Here is a 9,977-nt window from a genome sequence, read left to right as displayed (position 1 = left end):
TAAACTAACTCATTAATTACTTTGGAGTTTTAAAATGGACACCTGACTATTTGGCTTCCTCTTTTGTACAACAGATAGCAACAGATAGTAATTTTGACTTGCTACCAGTTGTTTCTAGAAGAGCTGTGTGTGTAGTACCACAGTACTATACAAATAAATGAGGCAGGGTGGGGATTGCACTTTAAGGAAGGACTGAGAGATGCTGGGAGAACTTAGAGTTGTCCAGATCAAGTTACCCAGTTGGCTGGGTAAACCAGAAGAAAATGTACTACATTCCTTATGGGCCAAGCAGTAATATATGCTGTAATATTAAACAGAGCAGCTTTAAAGGGGCAGCTCTATTGCTTGGACTACTACACTGAAAAGTTACCATTAAAAAACCTAGTTTTCAGTAAGAACAGCAATTACTTTTTTGTCTTGTGTGATTTTTTTATTGGCTGGTAGGTTTTCTTCGGCTTATTGAAAGAACCAGAGTTTGATGTGCCTTTGGATGATGAAGATGAAGAAGGAGAAAATGAGGAAGGAAAGCCAAAGAAGAAAAAACCTAAAAAAGATAACGTAGGGTCAAAAAGTAAAAAACAGGACCCTAATGCTCCTCCCCAAAACAGGTACCAAGGAAATAATCTGTAGAGAAGTTTTTAAAATCCAGTCTTGTCAAGCCAAATCTGCATCTCTGTTCACATGGCACTTTTATAATTTTTGGCTATTTTGGCTGTACACAGCTTTAGCTGCAAGACTTCTAAGGGAGGTCATGGAACCCTTGGCATATAACCCTCTGCCATTGCCCATCAAATCAACCTAGATTTCCCTTTGAATGAAATTTGATGAAATTTTTCTTGGTTACCCACTAATCTTTTCAGGTCATACTCAATTGTTTATCTTGTTCCAATACCTGTCTGAAATTCTGAAAGCTACTGGCTCTCTTTCTCATCAGTCTTCTACATAGTTTTTCATATTTTCTAATTCTTGGTTCTTATTTGAATACTGAGGTATGAGGTTGCATGCAAAGGTTTCGCTTTGTTTGGATTAACAGTAAGGAAGGTGTTTTTACTTTGTAAAAATGTGTGCTTCTTGTGTAGAATTCCTCTGCCAGAACTGAAAGACTCTGACAAGCTGGATAAAGTAATGAATATGAAGGAAGCTGCGAGGCGAGTGCGTCTTGGGCCAGAGTGCCTGCCCTCCATCTGTTTCTACACATTCCTTAATGCTTACCAGGTTGGTAAAAGAGTTTGAGTAAAAGGGCTAAGGGGATCAAAATTATGAGCATCAGTCTTGCTAAAGAAAAAAGACGTAGTAGTGTTGGCAGGGGTAATTGGAGTATTTGGATTAAACATTGCCAAGTTTATGTTCCAAAATGTTTAAAATTTACTTCAAAGACTCCTTAAACTATAAAATTTCCATGTTCCTTGGTTTTGCTTGCATTTTGCTATAATTCTTTTGCTTTTCCTGTCCTAAGTGTTTCCTACAGAACAGAGTAGATGTTTTGCACTGGAGTACTGGAAGGCAATACTCTTTGTCACTTCTGACTGCACTTCATTCATAAACCTTTATTTGTAACGGGGCAAGAATTTGTGTGTGTTTATGTTTATCCTACGGTAATTCTATTTTTGTAAATTAGTCAAATTACCTTTTTAATAGTTTTTAGGATTTTGTAATATTTGCAATGTATAATGAGTGATTCAGACAGTATAACTGGATATTTTGTGTGTAGGGTCTGACTGCAGTGGATATTACAGATGACTCCAGCATGATTGTAGGAGGCTTTGCTGACTCTACTGTCAGAGTGTGGTCTGTGACTCCAAAAAAGCTACGTAGTGTGAAAACAGCTGCAGGTAATTAAGACAATAACACTTAATAGGAGCATACATAACTTGTGACATTTGTGTTCTGGATACTGTGCAAACATTTCTAAATCTTGATACTTAACTGAGATGATGTCACGATGACATTTATCTTTGAACTTCTGACAGTTATTCTGATACCTGAACTTTGAAATCTTGCAGACCTCAGTCTCATTGACAAAGAATCAGATGATGTCTTGGAGAGGATCATGGATGAGAAAACAGCAAGTGAGTTGAAGATTTTATATGGTCACAGTGGACCTGTCTATGGCACCAGCTTCAGTCCTGATAGGTAAAAGTTTACAAGCTAACTAGTTTGCTTGTCTTCAGTTTTAATTGCATGCTCCTGAATGAGAACATATTCTTAATGCAGCTTTTTCCAGGTTAAAGCAATTCTTGCTCATGTAGCTCGTAAGAAATTCTTTAATGCTCATAAGGTTCAGGGTGTGGAGCTCTGTCAGCTGTTATTGAAATCAGCTATAGCTGAGAATACCAGCACCATTTTGGAGATTTAGGACTTAGATGACAAAACTACAGTTGTGCAAACTGTAGTTTAAGCTGGGTTTTAACTGAATGATACATAGAGAGGAAAAGTACTGCAGCATTGATATAACTTGGAGTGTTGCAAAACTTAGTCTCAGTAGCACATCATTGTACTTCAAGTTTCTCATATTCTATTGAGACTTTATTTTCCGAATGTATGGAACAGTATCTTTAAAATAAGAAATTTAAAAGCTTTGTGTAACAATGAGAGTCTGGACAGTGGAAAAGAGGTTTAAATGTCTCAGGTTTTGCTTTTGCTCGTGTTTAGTCAGGAAACAGCCACCACAGAAACACAGCTGAGAAGTAAACTTTGTGTGGAACAAATATAATCTATAATTATAATTGAGAATGAGAGCATGATATGAATTCTCTTTCAGGGAATCATGAAATTTTGTCCCGAGTTGTAATAGAAGATCTTTTAAAAACTAATATAGTGTAGCAGTTTACTAGTAATTTTTTCCTGTAAATGGAATTCCTGAGTAAAGACCTCCTCTGTGGTGTGTTTTTTGTTGTTTTTTTTCCCTCAATATTAAGTGCCATCAGAATTAATCATCAATGTAAAATCATCTCTTTTTCTGCATAAGGGCCTAGGACTGGGTCCTGCTTGAATTAGTTATTGCTGCTTACTGCAGTGAAATGCTGATTTATGGGTGACATGCCAAACTGGTGCTGATGAGGGGACACTTCTATCATGGACATTTCACAGTGTTTATGCAACATTTATACAGCCCGTGTGTGAGTTTGATATGTTATATGCTATACTTTCTCCTGTGACAGGAACTATCTGTTGTCCTGTTCTGAGGATGGCACTGTGAGATTGTGGAGTCTCCAAACATTCACGTGTTTGGTGGGATATAAAGGACACAATTATCCAGTTTGGGATACACAGTTCTCTCCTTATGGTTATTACTTTGTGTCTGGTGGACATGACAGAGTGGCTCGGTAAGAAACTGCATGTGTTTTTCATTTGTCTGGGTCAGTTTGTGGTGGATCATCCCTGAAATTCATTAGCTGATATACTCTTGCCTACTCTATTACTCAAAATAAATTTTATGTCAGTTAAAATACTGAATAAATGTTAATGCAGTTTTACTATTTTTTTCAACACACATTATATTATCTCATGGTTTTTCTATCTTTTCAACACACATTAGTAATACATGGTGACTAAAGAGATGATGTCCTCCTAAGTGACCCTCTGCTTAGAAGTATTCTCCTCTAATTGTTGAACAGCTTGACAGAATATTCTTTATTTCTCCATTCTAAAGAGTATATTTTTCCAAAAAACACCCTAATTCAATAAACTGACCCATAAGAAGTCACTTCACAATTTTTTTTTTCTCATTGTGCTACCAATCATTGAATCATGGAACAGTTTGGGTTGAAAGGGACCTTTGAAGGCCATCTAGTCCAACGATCAGGGATGTCTTAAACTAGATCAGGCTGCTTAGAGCCCCATCCAACCTGACCTTGAATGTATCCAGGGATGGGGCATCTTCCACCTCTCTGGGCAACCTGGGTGTTTCATTACCCTTACTGTAAAAAATCTCTTTCTAATATCTAGATTAAATCTACCTTGCTTTAGTTTAAAATCATTATCCCTTGTCCTGTTGCAATAGGCCCTGATAAAAAGTCTGTCCCCACCTTTCTTCTAATCCCCCTTTAAGTACTGAAAGGCCACAACAAGGTCTCCCTAGAGCCAACTCTTCTCCAGGCTAAACTGTTACCCTTTCCTCATTGCAGAGGTACTTCAACCCTCTGAGCACTTTTGGCTTCCTCTGGAATTGCTCCAACAGATACCAAGACTGAACTTCTTTAGGGTTCTTTTATTAATACAGGTTTTCTTTTCAGTCTGTGGGCAACAGATCACTACCAGCCATTACGGATCTTTGCTGGCCATCTGGCAGATGTGACGTGTACCCGATTTCATCCAAACTCCAACTATATTGCTACAGGCTCAGCAGACAGGACTATAAGGCTCTGGGATGTTTTGAATGGGAATTGTGTAAGAATATTCACTGGACATAAGGTAAACACAGATCACTGACAATGTGAAAGTGATTTTATTTCTATGCTGAGATTCTAAACAGTTCTGTTCTGAACACAGTTTGACTGACTGAATGTGAGTAGACTTAATTAACTTGTTTTGCTGCCTCTCCATGTCTGTTTTAGGGACCAATTCATTCTTTGGCATTTTCTCCTAATGGACGATTCCTGGCTACTGGAGCAACAGATGGAAGAGTTCTGCTGTGGGATATTGGACATGGCTTGATGGTTGGCGAATTGAAAGGGCACACAGACACTATCTATGCCCTCAGATTCAGTAGGGATGGGGAGATTTTAGCATCAGGTAAAATTCACCAGGAACAGTGAAGTGTCTGTTGTATTCCATAATTCTGAAGAGGAATGATATAATTAGTTCCTTAAATTGAGAAAGACAAAGTAGAATCACTTGCTTAGCAAAAGCAGCAAGGACTAGTAACTTTTATGTGTGCATTCATATGCTGTATGAGGCTTGCTATAGTCTTGTTTTCTCAGCTTCAATTTCTGTTAACTTGCTGCCCATAACCATTTTTTATATTCTATTTTATAACAATACTTTAAACTGTTGTTTTTTTTCTTTTTAGGTTCAATGGATAACACAGTTCGTCTGTGGGATGCTGTGAAGGCATTTGAAGATTTAGAAACCGATGACTTTACTACAGCCACTGGACACATAAACTTGCCTGAAAACTCACAGGACTTGCTACTGGGCACATACATGACTAAATCAACCCCAGTTGTTCATCTCCATTTCACACGCAGGAACTTGCTGCTGGCTGCAGGAGCCTACAGCTCACAGTAGATCAGGAAGCTGAGACTGTGCCAAGTCATTGCAGTAGTGACCTCAGGATGTGAGACGAGAGGGAATGTCTTGAACAGAAGGATCTCACGAGTCCATTGCAAGGAGTATGAAACTGTAATTTATGCAAGCAGCATTTCTCAGTTCTGCTGTTTCATATTTATCTGCAGTTTAAAAATGCTGGAGATTGACAAGACATTGTGGCTGTAAAAGAAGGAACTGTCGTGGTGCTTTTGGTAACATAGATGTGTACATATGAAATGAGCCATCTCTTTCCAGAGGTGGTACTGAGCTCTGCTGAAACTTGTGAAAAGTTAACAGTCTTTACATGTGTTCTCAGATTTTTTTTAAAGCACTTAATTTATGTATAGCAAATGTTTCATCAGTCTCAAACACAAGCAAAACTGTCCATTTTCAGGAAAGAAGAATGTAGTTTGATTCACTACAGCCTGGGCTGGGCAGCAGGTGTGGTGGGATCATAAGCAGCAACCAGGGCATTGACGGAGTGGGCCTGGCAGCCCGATGCTTGTGGGGAACTGCCAAGCTCCGTGCACGGTTTGTATGCAGCCAAGTACTAAGTCCTGAAAAGATTTCAAACTGGTGTGCTCTTTTGAGGTGTCAGAAACACAGATCTTGTTACTGTTTTCAAAGGTAGCCAGTGCTGTCAGTGTGACGAGCAACCAGAAGCGCAATGTGAACTTCATTTACTTTCATCCTTTATTGTATGAGAAAATAAAGGAGAGCTGAGGCACAACTGAAATTGTCACTATTAAAAAAGTGGACTTAAACCCTTTACTTTGTATTAGCTGTAAAAGAACATTAATAACCTGTATCCTTTCTGCATAAGGTTTAACATAAAAACCCCAGTAAAACTAGTCAAGAAATTGAAACATTATAGCAGCAAGAAAGGATAAGGGTGTGGTCAGTTCGCTTTTGAAAGACTGCTGAGTGACAATTCCTATCCACAAAAAGATTGTACCCAGTGAGTCCTCCTGGACTACCAATAAAGCTGTGTTTTATTTTTAAAGAAGAGTAAAACATGCAGAACACAGGGAAGAACGTCTGTGTCTTTGAACCAAAACCTCCACCACCAAAGGCCAGGTCCAGCGCAGCTTGGGTTTGGGTTGGTTTTTGTTATTTATCTCTTACAAGATTTGTGCAGAGAAATCTGTTTTGTGTTCCTCATTACTTCACAGTAAGGACTTGGACACTTGAACAATCTACTGGCTCTCTAGTGAAAATGAAAACAACACTTGTCATTTCTAAGGTAAACTAAATGGAGAACTACCTCCTCTTTCATCTCTTGTTTGCTCCTACAGGCATTATACATGAAAATAAAGTGTGGGAAATTAACTAGGAAGCTCACCTAGACATTTTCTTCAAAGAAAAAAGGGTAAAACATAATTATTTTGATTTTCTTTGTGTAATGATACCTCAACATTTCCTAGCTCTCAATATGACCAGTTAGATTTAAGTACAATTTTTGACAGCTTAAAGAAAACACTGCCACATTCTGCATTTGTATTTTGTACAGTTTTATACTTTTGATATAATAATAAATACTAAAACCACTTAGTTTGTGTCTATATGTTACAAGAAGATATTTACTTCCCTTCATGGCTGGAATGGAAGCAAGAGCAGTTTGTAACTGTGAGAACTCTGCTAAGAGAAACAAAGTAATCAGAAATGTTTAAGTTGATGAGTAGCCATTCCATATAAATCTTGTTGTAAAGGAAGACTACAGATTCTAGCTCCTGCCGTTACTACACTCTAACAGCCACCATTCTTTAGTGGGGGAATTAAATACAGCTGAAGCCATCTCTACAAACACTCAGGAGGAAAAGATGACCAGATTTGTTCAGCAGACACAGCATGTAGAAAAATGGCTTTAAGAAAAAATGAAGTAGGGAGAGCATTAAGACCCTGTAATTAATTTTCCCATTTTTGCAGCAATCATTCCTACCTCCTGCTGCCCTCAGTTTGGGAAGTAAACTATTTGCAAGCTTGGTTCAACCCCTTCTGCTGGCACATTCCCACATCAGCACGACTGTGACATCTAAGGAAGTGTTAACTGAGCCATAGAAAGACACTGTGGAAAATGCAATAGACTCGTTTGAGTGTTGGGCAGGGAGGAGGCTGCACACACCTAACTGTGGTAGAGCATCTCCTTTCACAAGAGACAGGAAAAGTAATCACTGGACTATTTGGGTCACTCTTTATGAATGTGGAGAGTTACAGGAGCTAACATTGCCAGGCTAAACAATTTTCCTGCCCTCCGCAAGAGAAAGCAGTAACAGAAAAAAAGCTCAAATACCATAACTCAAATACCAGCCTATTTTCAGAGGTTTTCCAGCAAAATCAAAGAGGTTCTGTGCAAAATACAGACAACTGAGGCAGAAGATGTCACTTTCCATGTAAGCTACTAGCCTGGAATGCAAAAAGTGGGAACAACCAGATGGCAACAAACCATGCAAGCTGTGACACGGATGTGTGGAGATGCTTGAATCAGCTCCAGGCCCTTGCAGTGTAATGGCCCTGAGGTCCTGCCTGGGTTACTGCCTGGTGCTCAGAACTCCTTAGGATGTGTTACAACAGCAGCAGAGTTAAGATAGTAATGACACAATCAGATGCTCCATCTCTGCTACAAGCAACTATTTTTGACAAAGGAGGAAAAATGAGAAGTACCACACTCTGGCTTTTTTGGACCATTTCATATTTCCAATAAAACAAATAATTATTGATATTTTATTAGCCACAACAGGTCATCAGCCTGCATTACAGTGACACAGATTGGAGGTTCAGACATGCCAGGAACCTGCCAAGAGAAGAAAGGTCAAACATAGCAATTCTTGCACGATGTTAACTGAGCATCCCCCTGCCCCAAGCCCAAACTATTTTAGCTATAAGCAGCCAGATTTCAGCACACCCAGGAAGAAGTGGTTGATGTCCCCTTAACACACAATGTTTTACTATTGTTTTATACCCCTTTCTTCAGGCTATGAGGACAGCCCATAGGTTTTGCCAAAATGCCATATTGGTGAAAATTCTTTATTTGAAAGACTCCAAAATTTTGTAACACTTGGTTGTTGCTATACAAGTCCAGTCACTTCTGCATGGGCCTTGAATAATCATGTGTGCAACATGCACAGTTCCATCATATGGTGCTCCTGTACTCTGTTCAAATGAAGGTCTTAACAGACTGCATTAATCTCTACTTTGAATTTTAATACAGTCAAGAAATAAGTTCTTAAGTACTACTTCATTATTTCCATAACCTACAAAGCAAGTTATCCCTATTTTACAGCAAAAGGGCAGCCCAGAGGCACCTAATATTTGTAGGCAAAGCTTGATGTGTATTGCTGCAACATCTTTCTGTTCCTCCTTCTCTGCTTACTCTTCCTCCCTGCATCCCCCCCAGTCCCATTTACTATGTCAGAAGAACAAGAACACTGTATCCCATACTTCCTGCACTCCCTTTAATAACCCACTTCCTTCAGAATGCCCCCAAATAAGTCAATGCTATAGATTACTTGAGGTTTAAAATGGTGAATAGGAACTCCATGTGCCTGTGTTTCTGTCTCCCATTACACTGTATTATTGGCAACTAGTCCTCTGTCACTGCTCTCCTGACCTGGCACTGAAGCATTTTGGAGGAACATCAGCCACTTACCTTTTACTTATCTGTCACAGCAGGAGCTTGCTTCTTAGGCCTGAACTTGAAATACAAGACAAGGAGTGCAACACCTGTGTATGTTGCTATTACATACTGGAAAACAGAAAAGTTAAATTTAGTTTCAGTCTAAGCCCCAGAAAACGCCATTGTACAAGACTACAAAACAATGTACTTAATACGTACATTCCTCCTGCCTATGATGGTATAGGAATTGAAGTACTTCTGAAATCCAGTGAACTGGTGCTGAGATCCCGAGTCATGGCCAGCCATGGCTGCTTGTCCTAACAAAGAGTACCGGACAGGGAATTAATTTAATGTCACTTGGACAGGATCAAAAGGAAAATCAAACTAATCTCTACACTGAGCTTCATAATTCCATTGTCTGCTCCCAAATCTGCTTTCAGGACATTTGACAAGTAGTGAATATACAAAAGGAGTAGGCACATCCAGAGCATTTTTTCTTGAGATATAAAACAGATGATGGGAGCAGATAAGCAAATAAAGGGTTCACTGCACAATAAAAGCAGAGTGCTTCTTTAATGTTTAGAGATATATTGTTCTGAAGAGGATATCATGTTTAGGACAAACATTTATTGCTTATCTTCTGCCTGCCCCCAGGGGCAGCCCACACCCCACAGATCCCCAGCCCGGCAGCCCCTGCAGCAGCCACACGAACTGCGCTGAGGTCACTAGCGCAGCTCCCGTGTGTCATCCAGCTCTTATCTAAGCCAATCCAGCAGCGGTATCCCTGGCCTGTAACCAGGTAAATGTTACCTGACTGTGCCATAAGTAAAAAGCTTAATGAAACAGCTCCTCTAAACGTGCCACATACTATTGGCAAAGACTTGAGAAGCCAAGGTCATCTTTTCTCATGCCTGACGGATGCAAAAGCCTGGGCAAGAGCCGAGGGGCCCTTCCGAGCAGGGGAAGGCACCCCAGGGAAACACGAGTCCTGTTTTCCGGGGGAGCCCGGTGCCCTTGCCCGGCTACAGCCGCGACCCCGCGCTCGCGTCGGGTCGGGGAACGGACGCGGCAGCGCCCGGGACTCGGAGGGAGCCACGCCGCGGCTGAAGGTCTC

The 9,977-nt window shown here is 40.0% G+C and overlaps 2 protein-coding genes across 2 annotated transcripts in view; one reads left to right on the top strand and one right to left on the bottom strand.

Annotated features, from left to right (window-relative positions):
• Window positions 1-6,801, top strand: part of TAF5 (TATA-box binding protein associated factor 5) — a 9,405-nt gene extending 2,604 nt beyond the window's left edge. Inside the window, exons 4-11 of the mRNA XM_005417328.3 lie at window positions 445-608; window positions 1,080-1,215; window positions 1,712-1,832; window positions 2,004-2,133; window positions 3,162-3,326; window positions 4,236-4,413; window positions 4,557-4,734; window positions 5,012-6,801. Of these exons, the coding sequence (XP_005417385.2) occupies window positions 445-608; window positions 1,080-1,215; window positions 1,712-1,832; window positions 2,004-2,133; window positions 3,162-3,326; window positions 4,236-4,413; window positions 4,557-4,734; window positions 5,012-5,229 (1,290 nt within the window). The 3' untranslated portion in view covers window positions 5,230-6,801. The remainder of the gene's footprint in view (window positions 1-444; window positions 609-1,079; window positions 1,216-1,711; window positions 1,833-2,003; window positions 2,134-3,161; window positions 3,327-4,235; window positions 4,414-4,556; window positions 4,735-5,011) is intronic.
• Window positions 6,802-7,918: 1,117 nt separating this feature from the next.
• ATP5MD (ATP synthase membrane subunit DAPIT) lies at window positions 7,919-9,177 on the bottom strand. Its single transcript, XM_005416399.2, has 3 exons — window positions 9,083-9,177; window positions 8,897-8,992; window positions 7,919-8,041 (listed from the first exon to the last, which is right to left on the bottom strand). The coding sequence occupies exons 1-2, from the start codon at window positions 9,167-9,169 to the stop codon at window positions 8,900-8,902; spliced, it is 180 nt and encodes a 59-aa protein (XP_005416456.1). The 5' UTR covers window positions 9,170-9,177; the 3' UTR covers window positions 7,919-8,041; window positions 8,897-8,899.
• Window positions 9,178-9,977: the final 800 nt, after the last annotated feature.

The sequence above is a fragment of the Geospiza fortis genome, unplaced genomic scaffold (genome assembly GCF_000277835.1).
Source record: "Geospiza fortis unplaced genomic scaffold, GeoFor_1.0 scaffold130, whole genome shotgun sequence".
Lineage (NCBI taxonomy): Eukaryota > Metazoa > Chordata > Aves > Passeriformes > Thraupidae > Geospiza > Geospiza fortis.
Note: the sequence above shows the minus strand (reverse complement) of the source record. Positions and strands in the feature narration are given on the sequence as shown.

Excerpts from the sequence above, each read along its gene's own strand:
- ATP5MD (XM_005416399.2), bottom strand. The coding sequence starts at position 9,169 with ATGGCTGGCCATGACTCGGGATCTCAGCACCAGTTCACTGGATTTCAG. Across the intron at positions 8,993-9,082 it reads CCATCATAGGCAGGAGGAAT|TATGTAATAGCAACATACAC; the intron begins GTACGTATTAAG and ends TCTGTTTTCCAG.